Genomic DNA, 23,088 nt, shown 5'->3' with positions numbered 1-23,088 from the left:
GAGCTATTCATTAATTTAATTCTTTTTTAAAGCTGTCATGCCTTCCCCTGATGCCCAGTCTCAGAGGAAGAATCTGATTCAGAGAAAGAAGAATCTGAATTAGGGCCCAGTCAAATTTTGGACTGTCAGGGTGCTGGGAATTCATTTCTGCCTGGTTTCACAGTAGACTGTGGTCAGGGGGAGGTAGCTCCTCCTTCTCAACTACAGCCAGAACTACCATGGGAAAAAGCCGCTGCCCGAGGAACGTTCTTTGGTAAGAGGCCAGGAGGCAGACTTGGCCAAGGAAGGGGCATGCCCGAGGCTGTCTCCCAGGCAATGCTGCCAGCTGAAAAGGCGTGAGGAAAAACAATCAGTTAGGTAGAGTTCCCAACTCCAGGTGAAGTTTCCCTGTAGGGTTGGATTGACAAGCAAGGAACTCTAGTTGCCCCGCCCCCACATAAAAGCCAGTGCACTGGCAAAAGAGGTTTGGGAGTATAATGTTGCTGGTATCAGACACTTCTTGTACTTGGACTACTCCTGAACCCTGAACTAAGCCTGGAATTCCATGCCTTTGGACCCTGGCTTGGAAGATATGGCTGGACTTTAAGATCCTGTTTCTGGCTCCTGCTTGGATCATCTGAGTTTATTTGAACTTGGGCTCACTAAGAAATCTGATCTGTGGACTCTTGTGGGATTCTTGGGTCAAATAAAGGAGTTCGCTGTTTCTTTAACATTGGTTTGTTGCTGGTATCTCAAGGGAGCTGGGCCTGATAGCTATATAAATTACTGGACATCATGATCACTTTTACATTCTTCCTTAATGCAGTCAGAATTCACCATTTGTATCAAAAAAAGTTGGCCTGAGTGATCTGATCCAGAAAGGCTTAAAAAAAAAGAAAATAAATCTACAAAAGACTTCCAACCAATTGACAGCACTTTTAACTAAACAAAGACATAGGGATAAAGACTGCCATCCACGTACATGGGCCTTTGCAGAGTGCAAGAGGATAGGCCCCTGTTCCAAGGAGCTTAAAATCTAAAAATCATGGTCACATATTTGACTTCTAGTGCTAATAATACGTTCCATATGGACCTGCACCCACAAGGCCAGTCACAATATGGCTCTTAAATCTGAGAAGATTATGTGATGGCTGAAACTATAAACTTAAGTCATTCATGTTCCAAGCAGATCTCAGTTATCATATTCTGTCATGTGACAGAATTATCTTGTTCTGTCATGTAACAATAATTATTCCTGGGCGTTTACTTCTTATAAGTTAATGATGAGTAAATATCGAATACCTGAAATAACCTGTAGCAGACAGACTAATACTCTGCTCAAAAGCTTCTTTAGCCTGTAAAAGAAACAAGTGTCGTCAGTTTATTCCTTCTAAAAATCATATTGTATAAAATTGCTTACATGACCATGCCAACACAAAAAAATAATTTTGACATATTTCTCCAAACCATGGAAGAAAAAGGGAAGAAAGTACTCCTAGCTAGGTCTCTTCAGCCCATATGTATTCTCAGTGCAATCCTATGCATATTTACTCAGAAGTAAGTCCCACTGTGCATAGGATTGCAGCCTAAATTATATATGGTGCTGTTTTTAATAGTATCCAGTAATTGTCACACTAACAACAAAACGCAGCAAATAAAATAACTGTATCTATATTTACACACACACACACACACTATGGTAAATGTCAGAATCTCTGTGAATGCTGTTATATACCAATAACTATTAATATCTGACGAGGGTCAAGAAGCAACAGTAAGAACCAGACATGGAACAACTGAGTGGTTCAAAATTGGGAAAGGAGTACGACAAGGCTGCATATTGTCACCCTGCTTATTTAACTTATATGCAGAGTACATCATGAGAAATGCCGGGTTGGATGAATCACAGGTCGGAATTAAGATTGCCGGGAGAATTATCAACAACCTCAGATACGCAGACGATACCACCCTAATGGCAGAAAGCGAAGAGGATCTAAAGAGCCTCATGTTGAGGGTGAAAGAGGAGAGTGCCAAAGCTGGTTTGAAACTCAACATTAAAAAAACTCAGATCATGGCATCTGGCCCCATCACTTCCTGGCATATAGAAGGGGAAGAAATGGAAGCAGTGACAGATTTTATTTTCTTGGGCTCCAAGATCACCGCAGACGGTGACTGTAGCCATGAGATTAATAGACGCTTGCGCCTTTGGAGGAAAGCTATGGCTAACCTAGACAGCACAGTAAGAAGCAGAGACATCACCTTGCTGACAAAGGTCCATCTAATCAAAGCTATGGTTTTCCCTGTAGTAATGTATGATACGAGAGCTGGACTATAAGGAAGGCTGAGTGCCGAAGAATTGATGCTTTCGAACTGTGGTGCTGGAGAAGACTCTTACGAGTCCCCTGGACTGCAAGGAGGTCAAATCAGTCCATCCTAAAGGAAATCAAGCCTGAGTGCTCCTTGGAAGGACAGATACTGAAGCTGAAGTTCAAATATTTTGGCCACGTAATGCAAAGAGAAAACTCTGAAAAAGACCCTGATGCTGGGAAAGACTGAAGGCAAAAGGAGAAGGGGACGGCAGAGGATGAGATGGCTAGATAGCATCACTGATGCAATGAATATGGACTTGAGTATGCTCCGGGAGAGAGCACAGGACAGGAAGGCCTGGCGGGCTATGGTCCATGGGGTCATGAAGAGTCGGACACGACTGAACGACTGAACAACAAAATTAATATCTGAAGAGGCCAGGGGAAAATGTCAGAACTGGTAGACTTTAAGAACTGCCATATTGTTGTTGTTGTTCAGTCGTTCAGTCGTGTCCGACTCTTCGTGACCCCATGGACCATAGCACGCCAGGCCTTCCTGTCCTGCACTCTCTCCCGGAGCGTGCTCAAGTTCATATTCATTGCATCCGTGATGCTATCTAGCCATCTCATCCTCTGCCGTCCCCTTCTGCTTTTGCCTTCAGTCTTTCCCAGCATCAGGGTCTTTTCCAGGGAGTTTTCTCTTCGCATTAGGTGGCCAAAATATTGGAGCTTCAGCTTCATTATCTGTCCTTCCAATGAGCACTCAGGGTTGATTTCCTTTAGGATGGACTGATTTGACCTCCTTGCAGTCCAGGGGACTCGTAAGAGTCTTCTCCAGCACCACAGTTCGAAAGCATCAATTCTTCGGCGCTCAGCCTTCCTTATAGTCCAGCTCTCACAGCCATACATTACTACTGGGAAAACCATAGCTTTGATTAGACGGACCTTTGTCGGCAAGGTGATGTCTCTGCTTCTTACTATGCTGTCTAGGTTGGCCATAGCTTTCTTCCCAAGGAGCAAGCGTCTTTTAATTTCATGGCTACAGTCACCGTCTGCGGTGATCTTGGAGCCCAAGAAAGTAAAATCTGTCACTGCTTCCATTTCTTCCCCTTCTATATGCCAGGAAGTGATAGGGCCAGATGACATGATCTTAGTTTTTTTAATGTTGAGTTTCAAACCAGCTTTTGCACTCTCCTCTTTCACCCTCAACAAGAGGCTCTTGAGATCCTCTTCGCTTTCTGCCATTAGGGTGGTATCGTCTGCATATCGGAGGTTGTTGATAATTCTCCCAGCAATCTTAATTCCGACCTCTGATTCATCCAACCCGGCATTTCTCATGATGTACTCTGCATATAAGTTAAATAAGCAGGGTGACAATATGCAGCCTTGTCGTACTCCTTTCCCAATTTTGAACCAATCGGTTGTTCCATGTCTGGTTCTTACTGTTGCTTCTTGACCCTCGTACAGGTTTCTCAGGAGACAGGTAAGGTGGTCTGGTACTCCCATCACTTTAAGAATTTGCCACAGTTTGTTGTGATCCACACAATCAAAGGCTTTAGCGTAGTCAATGAAGCAGAAATAGACGTTTTTCTGGAATTCTCTTGCTTTCTCCATGATGCAGCGAATGTTGGCGATTTGATCTCTAGTTCCTCTGCCTCTTCGAAACCCAGCTTGTACTTCCGGTAGTTCTCGGTTCGCATACTGCTGAAGCCTAGCTTGTAGGATTTTGAGCATCACCTTGCTGGCATGTGAAATGAGCGCAATTGTGCGGTAGTTTGAACACTCTTTGGCGTTGCCCTTCTTTGGAATTGGAATGTAAACTGACCTTTTCCAGTCTTGTGGCCACTGTTGAGTGTTCCAGATTTGTTGGCATATTGAATGCAGCACTTTAACAGCATCATCTTTTAGGATTTTAAATAGCTCGGCTGGAATACTGTCATCTCCGCTAGCTTTGTTGTTACTAATGCTTCCTAAGGCCCACTTGACTTCACTCTCGAGGATGTCCGGCTCAAGTTCAGTGACCGCACTATCATGGCTATCAGGGACATTCAGATCTTTCCTGTATAGTTCTTCTGTGTATTCTTGCCACCTCTTCTTAATCTCATCTGCTTCTGTGAGGTCCCTGCCTTCTTTGTCCTTTATCATGCCCGTCTTTGCACAAAACGTTCCCTTGGGATCTCCAATTTTCTTGAAGAGATCTCTAGTCTTTCCCATTCTGTTGTTTTCCTCAATTTCTTTGCATTGTTCATTTAAGAAGGCCTTCTTGTCTCTCCTTGCTATTCTCTGGAACTCTGCATTCAGTTGGATATATCTTCCCCTTTCTCCCTTGCTTTTCACTTCCCTTCTTTCCTCAGCTACTTGTAAAGCCTCATCAGACAGCCACTTTGCTTTCTTGCATTTCTTTTTCTTTGGGACGGATTTCGTTGCTGCCTCCTGAACAATGTTACGGACCTCCGTCCATAGTTCCTCAGGCACTCTGTCTATCAGGTCTAATCCCTGAAATCTATTCCTCACCTCCACTGTATATTCATCAGGGATATGATTTAGGTCATACCTGAAAGGTTTAGTGGTTTTCCCTACGTTCTTCAATTTAAGCCGAAATTTTGCAAGAAGCAGCTCATGATCTGAGCCACAGTCAGCTCCAGGTCTTGTTTTTACTGACTGTATGGAGCTTCTCCATCTTTGGCTGCAAAGGACATAATCAATCTGATTTCGATATTGACCATCTGGTGACGTCCATGTGTAGAGTCGCCTCTTGTGCTGTTGGAAAAGAGTGTTTGCTGTGATCAGCGTGTTCTCTTGGCAAAACTCTATTAGCTTTTGTCCTGCTTCATTTTGTACACCAAGGCCATGCCTGCCTGTTATCCCGGTGATTTCTTGACTTCCTACTTTAGCATTCCAATCCCCTATGATGAAGAGGACATCTTTTTTTGGTGTTAGTTCTAGAAGGTGTTGTAGGTCTTCATAGAACCGATCAACCTCAGCTTCTTCGGCCTCAGTGGTTGGGGCATAGACTTGAATTACTGTGATGTTGAATGGTTTGCCTTGGATTCGTACTGAGATCATTCTATCATTTTTAAGATTGTACCCCAGTACTGCTTTTCCCACCCTTTTGTTGACTATGAGTGCTACTCCATTTCTTCTAAGGGATTCTTGCCCACAATAGTAGATATGATGGTCACCTGAATTAAATTCGCCCATGCCTGTCCATTTTAGTTCGCTGATTCCCAAGATGTCGATGTTCAATCTTGCCATCTCATGTTTGACCACCTCCAGCTTACCTTGATTCATTGATCTGACATTCCAGGTTCCTAAACAATATTGTTCTTTACAGCATCGGATTTTCTTTTCACCGCCAGACACATCCACAGCTGAGTGTCCTTTCGGGTTTGGCCCAGCCGCTTCACTCTTTCTGGCGCTACTTGGAAATACCCTCTGCTCTTCCCCAGTAGCATATTGGACACCTTCCGACCTGAGGGGCTCATCTTCCGGCGTCGTATCTTTTAGCCTTGTGATACGTTCCATGGGGTTTTCTTGGCAAGAATACTGGAGTGGGTTGCCATTTCCTTCTCCAGTGGACCACATTTTGTCAGAACTCTCTGCCATGACCTGTCCGTCTTGGGTGGCCCTGCACGGCATAGCTTATGGCTTCACTGAGTTACGCAAGCCCCTTCGCCACAACAAGGCAATGATCCATGAAGGGGATCACCTTAGATAAATATCTACCTTAGATATATACCTTAGATAAATATCTATACATATACCTTACATATACCTTAGATAAATATCAAATTTGACTGTAATATCTTAACTTTATCGGTAAACGTAGATATTTACCAAGCTATGCTGGCAAAGATTCCCAAGAAGCCTAATTCACTGTATGGGTAAATCTCAACAATTTCCAAGTGCCAATGTTCAGATTATATTGAAATTATATGCTTTTCAGACTTTTCTAATTAGTTTTATTTTATTCAAAACCATTAACACATTTGCCTTGGAAGATACTGTATTTCAGACATGCAATGCTTTCATTAAAGACTTCCACCAACTTTGGCCTCTTCTCACCTTCACAGTATCTGTCTGCCTATTTCTAGACATATTCTACATTTTGGAGGTTTGCAGGCTTCTAGGTTGAAATCCTTTGTGCTTACCTGGAGTAAACCAACTGAACACCCTGGGACTTACTTCTAAGCGAGGGTGCTTCCAGATGAGGCTTTTACTGTGTAGTCACCCTGCTGCATTCCTGGAATTTTACAGGGCATCCAGACAACTTTAAATGCAATTTATAACCCTCCTGTATTTTCCCACCACTTCCAGCTTTTTTCTTTCTAGAAAAAATCCATATAGGAAGAAAGGATGGAATGGCTTCACAATGCCTTTTGATTTTTAGTGATATGAGCCCTCTCTCTGGAAGCACCCTGAATCCTACTTTTGTAGGATTGCACTGTTTATCACAGAGCACAATATGGATTATCTAGAAAAGTATAGCAGTTGGAGGTAACTTTGGTCATTTATTGAAATGCCCTATTAAATGTTGACATTTACTGTTATACAGTAGCAAAGAGTGTTACTTTAGCTGGGGAGTTTGTATGATTTACACTTTCCCCAGTGCCCAAGATTACTGGTAAATGTTAGCAGTCACCAGTAAATGTTGACATTTACTGTAAGATTTATAGAAGAAATTTACGGGAAGTCTCTGTTGAAAGGGTTTACGTATATACTTTAAATATAGAAAATCATTAGAGTTATTCAAACTGATACTGTTTATAAGTGTCAGAATGATTGCTTAGTGGTTTTAAATGGAAATCCTACAAAAACGTGGTATGAATTTCTCATTCACTAGTGTGGAAAAAGAAATGAATTCAGAACCACAGGTATGGCTCTAAAGAAAAAAAATAAGTAGTCATGGGAAAAAAGATTATATTGCACAACATTAATATACATGCGGTCTGATCCTCTGCATGTGTAGTCAGACCTATGTCCCAATGGGGCTTATTCCCAGGCCAAGTGCTTTCACAGTTGCAGCCTTAAACATCAACATGAAGAATATAACCTGACTCATGACTCTATTGTGCTCTTTTGCGGAGGAATTCATAATGGTGGGAATTTGAGAATCTTTTGTTATTTCCTCTTACACAACACATATAAGAAAGGCTTAAATTGCAAGCTTTTTTGTATTTGCAAAAGTTTTTGCATAGATTAAAGTGATATTTGTATGTTAATGATTACTGTAAGTATTTCCAGTTGGCTGATGGAGCAAACTGAATTTGACATGTTGTACTTCGAAAGCCTCTCAGGCCTAGTTCTCACTGAGCAGGTAAATGAGCAAGCTCAACGCTGGAGGCAGAGTAAAAACAACAGGCATCCTAGAGGCCCTCATGGTGGCTGTGGTCAGCATGACTGGGCTGAGACAAGAGACCCCGATGGCCGCTGTGGCCAGCAAATGTAGGGACAGTCTCCTTAATAGTTTCCCTGTTGACATTGGCAGTGGAGGAGTCATTGGTTGGAAATACACCATTGGACATCTGAGCCATGGATCCGGCAGGTGTTTGCGCTGGTCGCTGTTTGCTTCTCTTAAACCTGACGTGCTGAAATGCCTTTTGTTCTACAGGCTCGAGGACAGTGCATTTCCCTGTTGGTGCTGTGGTCGACCAGAGCCAAGGACAGACAGAAGTACAAAAGGGGGAAATAATCTGGGTAATGAAGAGGAGTGGAGGAGAAAATGTGAGGCAGACAGAGGCTTAAAAAGGAAGAAGAAGAATTTAGCCACAGAAATAATGACAGTAAGATACAGATGAACAAAACCCCATAGATCAGCAATAGGCAACCTGGTGCCTGCCAGATGTTTGGGATTACAACTCCCATCATCCTGATCATGGCCCATCCTGGCTGGAACTTATGGGAGGCTGCTGTCCAAAACAGCAGGTTGTCTACCCCTTCCTTAGATCTTAGAGCTCTGACCTAGGTGAAAGGCAGAGATGATCTGGGGTCCATAGGGTTGGTTCTGTCTCCTTGCGGGATGGAGCTTGGGGAGGAGCCCAAGATCACCAGCACTAATGCCAAGATCTTTGTCACGTGATCCCAGTGGGCGGTGGGGGAGTTAACCCATTGCTGGATGCCTCCTCACCTCAAACTGGGAAGAATCTCTCTACACAGAAAACTAGCTGTCAGGAAGAAGGGTTCCGGGCTAGCCTTCTTCCTGACATGTTAGTTTCTATGCGCAGGAAAATGCTTTTGTATGGAGGAGCATTTCATCAAGTGAGCCCTCACCAGTCTGCACTGGACACAGGTTGACCCCCTCAGTTTGAGTTAAACCAGAACTGACGCTCAGTACCTGAGATATCCACATCATTTTTTCCAGGGGAGAACAGCAGCTGGGGGGTGCCACAATTTTAAAGAGTGGAAAAGCTATTGAAAGGGAAAGGATAAGAACCTTCCCACCACCACTTGTCTTCTGCTACATATTGCAGACTGCATTTTGTTTTTAAAAAATGCCAGGAGAAAAACACCACATGACTAAATGTCACATGTAGTTTGGCCCTGAGGTGCAGGTGTCAGCTATACTTGAGGCCACGGGTATCACATTGCTTCATTATTGCGATTAATACACAAGGTGCTGGTGGATCTCCAAGAATAGCAAAATCTGCATTAATGTTTTGAAAGTCAGTACAGCTGTGTAACATACCTCACAGCATTAGAGGTATGTTAATTAGACTGAAATTAATTAGACTGAAAATCACCATATAACATTGCATAAAGGGGAATAACCTGCTGACTTCTTATGTTTCTGATGAAACTTTGTTAACATTTCTACTGCTGGGGTCCTTGTGCTTCAATCAGATCTCACAATTAAATGGTTAACTAATACATTTGGTGTCCTCCTTATTCCTTTAAGGATCCAGTTTCAAGTCTCCGTCCAATGACAATGCTTGGAAAATTGATAATTTTGGAAATTGGGCTCCAGCTTATCAAGTAAAGTTATTTGTGAGAGCCAGGCTCTGCCAATGGTCCAATGAGCTGTTGATTTTTTTTACTTGTATTTCGTACCACTGGATGGAATGGAGCACGGCATACCTCCTCTAAGATTGCCTAAGGGTTTTGTGTTTCTCTACATGAAGTAGCCTATCAACTTAGGCATTGTTACTACCATTTCACACTCAGGCCACCTGACATCTATCAACAGTTGTGGCAAATATAGCATCTATATATTTTAAGGATTGAGGCTCATGCGATCTGCCCTAAATATCAATGGACAAGCCCATGGGACCAGGATTTCTTTGTATGTGTATGGAAGCAAACAATAATACTTGTACAAGCAATAATACTATGTATGTAGAACATAGGCATGACATTTGTGGCATACTGAGAAATTAAGGGCCTAACAGGCAGCCGTTGCTGGAGATGTTAAGCTATAGAAAGTAGTTAAGCAGTTGGAACTGAGGTGAAGGATTGGGCACTCTCTCCTCCAGGAACTAACTAGTTCCAAGCTAGAGCCAGATTCAAAAAATGGAGTCCTTGGTAGTCTTAAGAACAGACCTAGCATCCTGTTTCCGACAGCGAGCAGCCAGATGCTTCTGGGAAGTCCACAGAAGGGTATGAAGGCAAAAGTCCTCATCCAGCATTTGCCCGCAAGCAGCTGGTATTCAGAAGAGTATTGTCTCTGAACACAGAGATCCCATTTAGCTAACATGGCTAATACCCGAAGACAGGTTCTCCATACATTTGTCTCACACCATTTAAAAGCCATCTAAGACTATGGCCATTGCCACATCGTGTGCAGTGAGTTCCATACATGCTGTTGATATAACGTTGTACTGTAGCTAAGGCAGGCAGCAGAACCGTGTGCTCCAGAAGTGAGGCAGTGGATAAAACGATCGTACAGCACTGCTGCAGCCTGGTCCCCAATTCCTTAATGATGGTTAAGCAATTGGAAACGTTACGTCTGCACAGGGCCAAGGTGTTTTGGCTGATTTCTGCATTCAGAAAAGAAAGTTGGGAGACATCTGTAAAATTCCAAAGCTACTTCTGTCTAAAGATTATGCTCTTACTGATAAGCAGAGTTTCTTAGGAACAACCAGGGGTGCTTCCAGATGGAAGACTTCTATAACTTCCAGTCAGAAAGCATTGTGCAGCTATTCCATCTTTTCCTCCTTAACATATTTTTTTCCTGGTACAAAAAAAAGATGGAAAAAGCAGTGGAAAAACATGGAACGATTACAAATGAATGACCTTTGTCTGCACCCCCTGTAAAATTCCAAGAACAAGGCAGGGCAATCGCACAATAAAAGACATGTTGGGAAGCATCCTAGGTTGAAGGAGCCTTCTGGGTTTCCCAGACCATCAAATTTATAGTCAAGACCAATTATGCTTCCAAGAAGTTGGCTCACATCAGCCACTTATGGAATAATCTATCTTTATGAAGAACTTATTCTAACACACAATGCTGCAGCTCGGCCAGAGATACAGTATTTTTCAAAACATAATGTGAACAATTGCCTCTTGAGATATTCTCCACACACGTTTATTTATTTATTTATATTTATTTATTTATTTAATTTCTATACCGCCCAATAGCCGAAGCTCTCTGGGCGGTTCACAAAATTAAAATGTTCTAATTGTTCTTACAGTTTGCTAAATGCCTGGACTCAAAGCCATGCTTATGCTGAGGGCCAAGCCCTTTGCTTGTTCGGAGTTGTGCTTGGCTTACAACCATTTTAGATGTTACATGAATATACAAAGGGTTCCCGATTATGCATACAGCTGTATACCCAGGAACTCTTTTAGACCTTATAATGAACATCTGGAGGTTGGTATAATGAACATTCCACTCCCACTCCTCCATGTATTTATATAATGTCTGAAGGGGGCTGGGGGGGCACTAAGCCCATGCATTCCAGGAGCAGCTAGAAAAAACACACAGTCCCCTTTGTGCCAGTGCAAAGAAAGCTTCTTCAAGATATCCAGATGTAAACATGATTAATATATATGAAAAAAAATCAACTCACAAAAGGATTAAAGAAAGCGAAGGAAAGTCATGTATAAACACAAAGCCTTTTCGCACATAAGCTGCTTACTTTTTTCATGCTGAGATAGATTAGGCTGGTTAAAACAAGAGTTTATGTTCTGGCTTAAAAGGTCATGTGTAGCCAATATTCTACAACTAAGCAACTGGCTTACAGTTCAAATTTTGTTTTCAATGATGTAATCTGAAGAATGACTCTCACCCATTCTTTCCAGGTTCCCTTGGGGTTCTGACTAATGATGGGTTCAAGACGTTTCAGAAGAGTCTGGCAAGCATCCTGATGAAATTGGGAAGAACAGAGGGAAGAAAAGGAAAGTTGGGGTATAAAACATTTTAAAGTGTCTTTTGTCATAGTGCTGTGTTACTTATACCGCAGAGGTATAAGTTATACATTAGTCCAGCCATGCCTGACCAGGTGGCCTCCAGATGTGCTGGACAACAACTTCCACCATCCCTGTCCATCAGCCATGCTGGCTGGGACTGATGGGAGTAATAGTCCAAAATACCTGGAAGCTACCTGGTTGGGAAAGGCCGCGTTAGTCCATGGCACAGGCAAGAGGTCACTTCAGCAGAAAATCTAGAAGACTCCATCAATTCCACAGTAGTTCTGCAATACTTCCTGTTGGCTGGCTCCAAATTTACAACCCAAACCTCACTAAGTCTTCTTCCTCTACACGAAACCAGGCCTGTCCAATTTGTGCTCCAGGAACTGGAGCAACTGGCTATTTGAAACTCCCTCCATTTTCTAGCTCTGCATGTATCTTCTCTCCAAAACACAATGTTGATATATAATTTAACCCCAAACAGATATGTGACGTAAAAGAAGATATGGCTTAACAATAATAAGAACTCAGGTTTTGCATTTTCTAGAGCTGCAGTCTTAAACACACTTACTTGAAAGTAAAACTCCACAGAAATCAATAGGAATTTCTTCCAAGCATCTGTATGTAGGAACCCAGCAGTGTTTCTTCTGAGTTAACATGTATAGGATTTTGTACACCAATTTCTATAATTTTCTTTCACAAACCCAGTACATTAATTGTTATCATCATAATCATGATGCAGAAGTCACCCCCTGCCCCCAGTGAATATATTTCAATAAGACAGAACCTTTGAACCTCATTATTAATAGCACACTTTACCTTGACTGCCATTCCATTGACATCAGTTCCCACAGAGCCTATCGAACCACATGCATTAGGAATCGTCATTGTACTTGTTTCACAGATGTGAACGTTTGACATTGGCATTTGTAGTTCTCTGCTAGCAACCTAGGACAAGAAATGAATGCATGCATTCATGTTCTGTTTTAAGTACAATGATCTGGATCTTTACAGTAGGAGCTGGAGAAAAGGGGTGAAGCTTTAGCTCCTCCACAGGGCCACCATACATGACCATAAAGAAGTCAGAGCCCCTTTTCATGTGAATGTATCACTTGTTCTACTTATTTATTTATTTATTTAACAATATTTATGAATCGCTTATATTAAACAATTTCTAAGCAATATACAACAATGACCCTGTTCAAACATAGTGGCAGCAAGTTAAACAAAACCAAGTTAAGCCAAGAACAAACCATGGATTAACTTGGCTTTATTTTACCCACGAATAACCCCAAGTGCCCCAGTTCGGATGTCATGGAAACAACCTACTAATGCCACATTTATAGGCTGTTGCAGGAAATCGGAAGCGGCTTGTGCACAGAGCATGGCCCTGCAATTAATTAACCCACAAATTGCCACCATACGCCACCATTATGTCCAAACAGGGCCAGTATAAAATAAAACCATAAGATCAGCAATGGAGGTACAGCAATAATGTGGTGGGCCAAAAGGGTGAACATAGCATATGCAACACCAGGTTCTAGATGTATGTGCCCACCCCTTGTAGAAGCAGTAGGGGAAATCCCATGCAAAGAAACTTATATCCACACATGGATCATCCACCCTGGCTGGATTAGGATGCGTATTTACATATATTTTATATTTACTGTAAGCCCCACAGAGAACTTCCTGTTATGGGGTGGCATACAAATGTCATAAATAAATACATAAATAAATTATTTGGAATGGCCTGGCCTAGTTTTTGAGCTGCAGAGGCAACACTTATATATGGTAGCATTATAAACGCAGGATATTTTGGAATCGCAGCACAGCCATACTTCTCAGATTTGTATGGCATATACTGCTTTATTGGACCCCTTCCCCTGATTGGCACTAATTGTTCATCAGTTGCAACATTTGTATATGGTATGAAGCACTCTGGGAGAGTCTTGTAACTGAGGCCAAAATGACCCCAAAAGCTGGATTAGTACATTTTGCAGGAAATTATAGCTATGATGGGGGAAAAAATTGCTGGGTTACAAGGAAGGTTTTAACTGGGGTAAGTATTTTTAAAATTCAGGTTTGTAAAGGGTTTTTTTGGGTAAACCTGTGGGGTACTGCTGAGCCCTCATCGGCTTTGTGATGAAGTTAATGAAAGTGAGTAATAATTTGTCTATTATGAAAATAAACATTGCGGTTTTTTAACCCTCTACACTCCTTTTCTCACATGAAATGAACAGAACAGGTTCTGGGCTAAGCACCTTCAGACATGGTAAGGACTGGATCCAGCATCTCTGCAGAAGCATCTCAAGAGGGTGTGGGAACAGACTCAGAGTCCAACAAGGAAGAGGGCAAAGCAGTGGAAGAGTTACCAAAGTTTCAAGAGATAGAACAGAGAGACAGTGGAAGAGACGAATCTTTCCAGATGCCAGTTAATCAGGTGGTTTAAAGCCAAACCAACACTTCTCCATCTGTGGGAATACAAGATCTTATGGGGAGGAAGGAGTTAAGAATGACAGATGCCAGAATCAGACGTCGGGTCGAGAGAGAAGAACAACTTCAAGACATTAAGGTGTTCTACAAAGTTGGCCCATCAAAAGAAGTCCCTAGGGGAAGAATCTCCTTGAGGGCAGGACTAGAAAAGCCACTCAGGTTTCATACTGCTGGCTGGTGACAGTTTCGTTGCAACTCTCCTAGCAATAGTGCATCCATCAAAGAGACTTTGGAGTAATCTATGTAGTATTGTGCAAAGCTAATTAAATATCTTAGCTCTCAGCTGCTGAAGGCTGAGGAAGTCTGTAACCTGAAGTGCTGCTGATCTGACTGATTTGCATAATAAAGACTATCTATTAAGAGATCACCCCTTCATGGATCACTGCCTTGTTGTGGCGAAGGGGCTTACGTAACTCAGTGAAGCCATAAGCTATGCCGTGCAGGGCCACCCAAGATGGACAGGTCATGGCGGAGAGTTCTGACAAAATGTGGTCCACTGGAGAAGGAAATGGCAACCCACTCCAGTATTCTTGCCAAGAAAACCGCATGGAATGTATCACAAGGCTAAAAGATATGATGCCGGAAGATGAGCCCCTCAGGTCAGAAGGTGTCCAATATACTATTGGGGAAGAGCAGAGGGAATTTCCAAGTAGCGCCAGAAAGAGTGAAGCGGCTGGGCGAAAGTCGAAAGGACACTCACCTGTGGATGTATGGTGAAAAGAAAGTCTGATGCTGTAAAGAACAATATTGTTTAGGAACCTGGAATGTCAGATCAATGAATCAAGGTAAGCTGGAAGTGGTCAAACATGAGATGGCAAGATTGAACATCGACATCTTGGGAATCAGCGAACTAAAATGGACAAGCATGGGCGAATTTAATTCAGGTGACCATTATATCTACTACTGTGGGCAAGAATCCCTTAGAAGAAATGAAGTAGCACTCATAGTCAACAAAAGGGTGGGAAAAGCAGTACTGGGGTACAATCTCAAAAACAATAGACTGATCTCAGTATGAATCCAAGGCAAACCATTCAACATCACAGTAATTCAAGTCTATGCCCCAACCACTGAGGCCGAAGAAGCTGAGGTTGATCAGTTCTATGAAGACCTACAACACCTTCTAGAACTAACACCAAAAAAAAGATGTCCTTTTCATCATAGGGGATTGGAATGCTAAAGTAGGAAGTCAAGAAATAAGCGGGATAACAGGCAAGTATGGCCTTGGTGTACAAAATGAAGAAGGACAAAGGCTAATAGAGTTTTGCCAAGAGAACACGCTGATCATAGCAAACACGCTTTCCCAACAGAACAAGAGGCAACTCTCCACATGGACATCACCAGATGGTCAATATCGAAATCAGATTGATTATGTACTTTGCAGCCAAAGATGGAGAAGCTCTATACAGTCAGTAAAAACAAGACCTGGAGCTGACTGTGGCTCAGATCATGAGCTGCTTCTTGCAAAATTTCAGCTTAAACTGAAGAACGTAGGGAAAACCACTAAACCATTCAGGTATGACCTAAATCATATCCCTGATGAATATACAGTGGAGGTGAGGAATAGATTTCAGGGATTAGACCTGATAGACAGAGTGCCTGAGGAACTATGGACGGAGGTCCGTAACATTGTTCAGGGGGCAACAACTCAATCCATCCCAAAGAAAAAGAAATGCAAGAAAGCCAAGTGGCTGTCTGATGAGGCTTTACAAGTCACTGAGGAAAGAAGGGAAGCGAAAAGCAAGGGAGAAAAGGGAAGATATACCCAACTGAATGCAGAGTTCCAGATAATAGCAAGGAGAGACAAGAAGGCCTTCTTAAATGAACAATGCAAAGAAATTGAGGAAAACAACAGAATGGGAAAGACTAGAGATCTCTTCAAGAAAATCGGATATCTCAAGGGAACGTTTTGTGCAAAGGTGGGCATGATAAAGGACAAAGAATGCAGGGACCTAACAGAAGTGGATGAGATTAAGAAGAGGTGGAAAGAATACACAGAAGAACTACACAGGAAAGATCTTAATGTCCCTGATAGCCATGAGTGGATAACGGGAGTGGTTAATGCCTCTTTGGAACAAGGTATTGTTCCATTGTGCTTAAAAGAGGTGGTTGTGAGACCTCTGTTGAAGAAGCCTTCCCTGAATCCCACCATACTAGATAACTATCGTCCAGTCTCTAATGTACCATTTTTGGGCAAGGTATTAGAGCATGTGGTGACCTCCCAGCTCCAGGGGTTCCTGGATGAAATGGATTATCATGATCCATTTCAATCTGGTTTCAGGCCTGGGTACAGGATGGAGACAGCTTTGGTCTCCTTGGTGGATGACCTACGCTGGGAACAGGACAGGGTGTGTGTGTCCCTGTTAGTTCTGCTGGACCTCTCGGCGCCATTCAATACCATCAATCATGGTATCCTTCTGGGATGCCTTGCTGGGATGGGACTTGGGGATATTGTTTTACAGTGGCTCCTTTCCTTCCTAGTGGGGTGAACTCAGAAGGTGGTGTTGGGAGATGCCTGTTTGACTCCATAGCTGTTAGTTTGCAGGGTCCCTCAGGGTTCTGTTCCGTCCCCCATGCTATTTAATATCTACATGAAACCGCTGGGAGAGGTTGTCCGGAGTTTTGGAGTTCAGTGCCACCAATATGCTGATGACGCCCAGCTCTACTACTCCTTTCAAACAGATTCCAAGGAAGCTGTTTCTGTCCTTAACCAGTGTTTGGCGTCAGTAACGGACTGGATGATGGAGAACAAATTGAAACTTAATCCAGACAAGACAGAGGTGCTCCTGGTCAGTCAAAAGGCAGATCAGGGAATAGAGATTCAGCCTGTGTTGGATGGGGTTACACTCCCCCTGAAGACTCAAGTTTGCAGTTTGGGGGTGTTCCTGGATTTGGCCCTAAGCCTGGATGCTCAGGTTTCAGCGGTGGACAGGAGTGCTTTTGCACAATTAAAACTAGTGTGGCAACTGCACCCGTTCCTGGAGATGTCTGATCTGGCCACAGTGAGACATGCCTTAGTTACATCTCGTTTGGATTACTGCAACACGCTCTATGTGGGGCTGCCTACGAAGAGTGTTCGGAAATTGTTGTTCGTTCAAAGAGCTGCTGCCAGACTGTTGACTGGGGCTGGTTACAGGGAGCATACAACTCCCTTGTTAAAACAGCTTCATTGGCTTCCAGTCTGTTTCTGGGCACAATTCAAAGTGCTGGCTATGACCTATAAAGCCCTATACAGCTCTGGTCCAGGTTATCTGAAACCATATCTTCCCTTATGAACCTGCCTGTGTCCTGAGATCTTCCGGGGAGGCCCATCTCTCAGACCCACCACTGTCACTGGCACGTTTGGTAGGAACCCGGGAGAAGGCCTTCTTGGTGGCTGCCCCACGGCTGTGCAACACCCTTCCCAGGGAGGCTAGGATGGCTCCCTCCTTGATGTGTTTCTGGAGGCAGACTAAAACACCCTTGTTCCAGCAGGCCTTTGGGACATAGTTGGAATTTGGGGGTAAGCTGCTAAAATGCTGTTTTAAAATGCGGTTTTAATGTTTTAATATAACTTTAATTGCATTATTGTTTATTTTATATTTTAACTTTTGTATATTTTCATATGTTTTAATTGTATATGTTTTAATTTTTGCAAGCCGCCTTGTGTCCCAGTACTGGGAAAAGGGTGGGGTATATAATAATAATAATAATAATAATAATAATAATAATATCACACCTTGACATGATTGAGTACTACCTGGAACGTGGAGTTATGAAAGACTGACTCAAAAGTTTTATGAATTTATTTTATTTATTTATTATTAAATTAAATTATTATTATTAAATTTCTTAATCGCCCATCTGGCTGGTCACCCAGCCACTCTGGGTGATGTACAACATACAATAAAAACAATTTAAAACAATAAAATTCTACAATAAAAACATTTTCTAAAATACCCTAACCCACCCCAAATGCCTGCCTGAACAGCCACGTTTTTAATGCACGACGGAAGCTCATTAAAGAGGGGGCATGACGGAGTTTCCTAGGGAGGGAGTTCCACAGAGTGGGGGCCACCACAGAAAAGGCCCTCTCCCTCGTCCCCACCAGTCTAGCTGTCCTGGCTGATGGGACAGAGAGAAGGCCATCCGAGGCTGATCTTGTTAAGCGGCCTGTCTGGTGTTGCTGGAGGCGCTCCTTAAGATAGGCTGGGCCGGAACCATATAGGGTTTTAAAGGTCAAAACCAACACCATGAATTTGGCCCGGAAAACAACTGGTAACCAGTGCAACTCCTTCAGCACTGGAGTGATGTGATCTCGCCGGCGGCTGCCTTTAATCAGGCGAGCTGCCGCGTTCTGTACCAGCTGCAGTTTCCGAACCGTCTTCAAGGGTAACCCCACATAGAGCGCATTACAGTAGTCTAAACGAGAGGAGACCAGGGCATGTACTACCGATGGGAGCAGATGGTCGGGAAGGAAGGGGCACAGCCGCCGTATCAGATGTAGTTGATACAGCGCTGTCCGGCTCACAGCTGACACCTGAGCCTCCGTGGACAGCTGAGAGTCCAAAATGACCCCCAGGCTGCGGACCTGGTGTTTCAAGGGTAGCTGTACCCCATTCAACACCAGGTCAACATCCCCCAGCCTCCTCTTGTCTCCCACCAAAAGTACCTCGGTCTTGTCAGGGTTCAGCTTCAGCCTATTCCTCCCCATCCAGCCACTCACTGTCTCCAGACATTTGGACAGGGATTCTACGGCCAACCTTGGTGAAGATTTAAACGAGAGGTAGAGCTGCGTGTCATCCACATATTGATGACACTGCACCCCAAACCTCCTGATGATAAGCCCCCAGTGGCTTCACATAGATGTTAAATAGCATCGGGGAGAGGATGGAACCCTGTGGCACCCCACAAGTAAGTGGCCACGGGTCCGAAACCTCCTCTCCCAGTGCTACCCTCTGGTACCTGCCGGAGAGGAAGGACCAGAACCACCGCAATACGGTGTCCCCAATGCCCAACCCCTCCAGGTGGTCCAGGAGGATACCGTGGTCAAGGGTATCGAAAGCCGCTGAGAGGTCGAGGAGAACAAGGAAGGAGCATTCACCCCTATCCAGAGCCCTCCTCATATCATCTACCAAGGCGACCAAGGCCGTTTCTGTCCCATGCCCAGGCCTGAAGCCCGACTGAAATGGGTCTAGATAATCAGTTTCTTCCAAGTGTGCCTTCAACTGCACCGCCACCACCCGCTCAATCACCTTGCCCAAAAATGGCAGATTTGAGACTGGGCGAAAGTTGTTCAAAACTTGAGGAGCCAAGGAGGGCTTCTTTAAGAGCGGTCTTATCACTGCCTCCTTGAGGGCTGATGGCATCACTCCCTCCTCAAGGGAGGCGTTCACCATGGCCTTGATCCCCTCACTCAAGCCAGCATTTCAGTGCTGCTGGGATGCTGGAGGGTTAAAGGAATTTAACAGTCCACCTCAACATATTCCACTGTTGATGGAGGGTTAAAGGAATGAATCTATAGGAAATAAATCTCATTAAAATTATTTGTTATACACACGCACATATACATAAGAGACATATGGCTCCTAGTACCTGGATCATTTTGGTGTGAAGTCCTTGTCCCATTTCGATACCACCATGAGTCAGGAGCACAGACCCATCGGTATATAAATGAACCAGAGCAGCAGCCTACAAAAAAAATTGAATAAAGAGCACAGACTCTTTGACTCTGCACAGTGCATTAAAAACAAGCAGAAGTATTTTGGGGCAGGTTACCTAGGTTTATAGAGATTGTGTTTATTTGAATGAATATCTAAACGTAAAGAATTATAAAACAAACCTTTACAGGGCAGCGATAGGATGGCTTCTACAGTCTGCTGCATCACACACTAGCATAGCCATGGCTCGTCCTACCATGAGGTTGCATTCTGGTGTATTCTGGCGTGCGTGTGCACATGTGAGGAGCAGTTGCATCACAGGACAGAGCTGATGCAACTGTGTGCCATTGACAGTGTGTGCCATTCAGCCTGCCCTGTGCCCCAAAATGGGATACCTCCACAATTAGGAAAAAAAGAAGGTGAAAACTCAGATCCTGAAAGAAGATGTACAGTCAGGGCCAGAAATATTGGAACAAGGATAACTGTTTTGGCAGTTGGCCTCTGCACACCACCACACTGAAGTTGAAAGGAAATACACCCAGATGGGAGCGAAGTCAGGACTTTCAGCTGTAATTCAAGGGGTTGGACAAAAGTGGGGCACTAACCATTCAGGAAGTACAGCCAGTGGCATACACACACACCCCTATCGTTGGTGGCTCATAAGTAATGGAACAAACCAACATCATTTCAAACTTAAGGATCGCCTTTAATACCTGGATGAAAATCCTTTGCACTCAATGACTGCCTGAGGTCTGGAACCCATGGACATGACCAAATGCTGAGTTTCCTCCCTCGAGATGCTTTGCCAGGCCTTTACTGCAGCTGCCTCCAGCTGCTGCTTGTTTGTGGGTCTTTCTGCCTTCAGTCTTGTCTTCAGTAAGTGAAAAGCATGCTCTATTGGGTTGAGATCAGGTGACTGACTTGGCCATGGAAGAACATCCCACTTCTTTGCCTGGAGAAACTCTTGGGTAGCTTTTGCTGTATGTTTTGGGTCATTATCCATCTGCAATATGAAGCGGTGTCCTATCAGTTTGGCAGTATTCGGCTGAATCTGAGCAGAAAGTATAGCCCTATACACTTCAGAATTCATCCTGCTGCTTTTATCAGCAGTCAGGTCATCAATAAACACCAGTGACCCGGTTCCATCGGCAGCCATACATGCCCATGCCATAACACTGCCTCCACCATGTTAGACAGATGATGTGGTATGCTTTGGATCATGAGCTGTTCCTTTCCTTCTCCATACTTTTCTCTTCCCATCATTCTGGTACAAGTTAATCTTGGTTTCATCAGTCCAAATAATCTTATTCCAGAACTGGGCAGGCTTTTTTAGGTGTTTGCTGGCAAAGGCTAATCTGGCCTGTCTGTTCTTGAGCGTTACCAGTGGTTTGCACCTTGTTGTGAAGCCTCTGTATTTACATTCATAAAGCCGTCTCTTGACTGTAGATGTTGACAGTGACATGCCTACCTCCGCAACAGCGTTCTTGACCTGGCTAGATGTTGTGAAAGGGTTCCTCTTCACCATGAGCAGAATTCTGCGGTCATCCACTGTAGTTGTCTTTCGTGGTCTTCCAGGCCTTTTGCTGTTGCTGAACTTGCCAGTTAATTCCTTCCTTTTCAGGATGTTCCAAACTGTTGTGTTGGCCACTCCCACTGTTTTTGCGATCTCTCTCATGGGTTTATTTTGTTTCCTCAGCCTAATGATGGCCTCCTTCACTCACATGGACACCTCTTTGGAACTCACGTTGTGGGTTCCAGTGAACACCTACCAAATGCAAATGTAACACTCAGAACCACCTCCAGGCCTTTTATCTGTTTGACTGGTCATGGGGCACCCAGGAAACACGCCACACCTGGCCATGCAGCTGCTTGTCAGCCATTCATTCCATTACTTATGAGCCACCAACGATAGGGGTGTGTGTGTATGCCACTGGCTGTCCTTCCTGAATGGTTAGTGCCCCACTTTTGTCCAACCCCTTGAATGACAGCTGAAAGTCCTGACTTCGCTCCCATCTGGGTGTGTTTCCTTTCAACTTCATGTGGAGGTGTACAGAGGCCAACTGCCAAAACAGTTATCCTTGTTCCAATATTCCTGGCCCTGACTGTATTTGTAGGCCCAACAAATTTTGGAAGATTCTTCCTCAGGGGCCCCTGTGGCCCCTGTAAATCTTCTTTCAGCATCTGGAGTTGTCTCCTCACCCTGCCCCCCCATTGCACTGATGGATCACAATGCCACCATAACTACTATGTTGATCATCCACCACCAACCAAGGAGCACAAATAAATAACGTGAGCATTGTATAAATAAAATAAATGCAGTCTAATAGGAATGCTGTGCCTGCCCAGGTGGTCAGTCCTAACCTGACAATAACAAAACATTATGCATGCAAAAACTGCAAATGGGTGACATAAATAAAAGCACTCCCATAGGCAAAAATGGGAGAACCCCAGATGGCCTCTTCTCTTTCTTCTTACTAGTTTCCACATTCACAACAAAGGAAAGGATTCTGATCTACTCTGCTGCTAATCACAGCACACCATCAGGAGTAAATAAGCCCTTATGGGGGAACACAGCTCATATGTCAACATGTGGGGCTACACAGGGCTACTTAGCTTTGCTCACATAAGTCTCTGCCTGTATGGCCGGTGATCAGGAATGCTGGGAGTTGAAGTCCAAAACATCTGGAGATCTACCTTCTGCCCACCCCTGGTCTAGACAACTGTGGGCATGTAACTGAGAGCTTTGGAGAAAGGGAGCACTTTGCAAAACAACTAACAGCCAACACCCCCCCCCCAAAGTAGGAAGGGCAGATGAAGAATACTTGTTGCCTCCTTGCAGAATGTTTGTCGGATGCTGCAAGGCTCCAGATACAAACCCCACCAGTAATCTCAGCTTCACCCTTGCAACTGGGGCAAAGAATCCCACAAACGTTAGCAAGTGAGGATGTTGCCATCAAGGAAGAGGAAGACCAGGACACAGAGCAAGACACCTGAACCTCCTCTATCCCTCTTCTCCCTGAAAAACGATAGAGGGCAGAGCATTCAAGCATCCATGGCCACAGAGTCTCTCTCCTTCTTCCCCCGCTACTGGGGAAACTACATGCTGGCTTAACAGCCCTCCCTTACTTCACAGGCTGTAGCAGTCTCTCACATATACAAGACGCAGGAGAAGTACACTGTGTACATGAAGGGGGGTCCTACTGGCTCAACCCCCCTAATGCAGGTTTCCATCACGTGTGGGGAATACGGCCATCTTCGTTGGCAAACACAAAGTGCTCTTCTCCAGCTGTTGGTACTTCTGGTCAAATATTCGCTTCTGGTCTATGATG

General features: G+C 43.9%; 1 protein-coding gene across 1 annotated transcript in view; it reads right to left on the bottom strand.

The window, feature by feature from the left end:
• Window positions 1–23,088, bottom strand: part of LOC146358672 (aldehyde oxidase 1-like) — a 118,798-nt gene that overhangs the window by 24,184 nt on the left and 71,526 nt on the right. The window contains exons 27-30 of the mRNA XM_084817116.1: window positions 19,695–19,790; window positions 12,450–12,578; window positions 11,510–11,584; window positions 1,282–1,334 (exon numbers count right to left, since the gene is read on the bottom strand). Of these exons, the coding sequence (XP_084673242.1) occupies window positions 1,282–1,334; window positions 11,510–11,584; window positions 12,450–12,578; window positions 19,695–19,790 (353 nt within the window). The remainder of the gene's footprint in view (window positions 1–1,281; window positions 1,335–11,509; window positions 11,585–12,449; window positions 12,579–19,694; window positions 19,791–23,088) is intronic.

The sequence above is a fragment of the Heloderma suspectum genome, chromosome 1 (assembly GCF_057233095.1).
Source record: "Heloderma suspectum isolate Gila_16-S chromosome 1, 16-S_ref, whole genome shotgun sequence".
Taxonomy (NCBI): domain Eukaryota; kingdom Metazoa; phylum Chordata; class Lepidosauria; order Squamata; family Helodermatidae; genus Heloderma; species Heloderma suspectum.
Note: the sequence above shows the minus strand (reverse complement) of the source record. Positions and strands in the feature narration are given on the sequence as shown.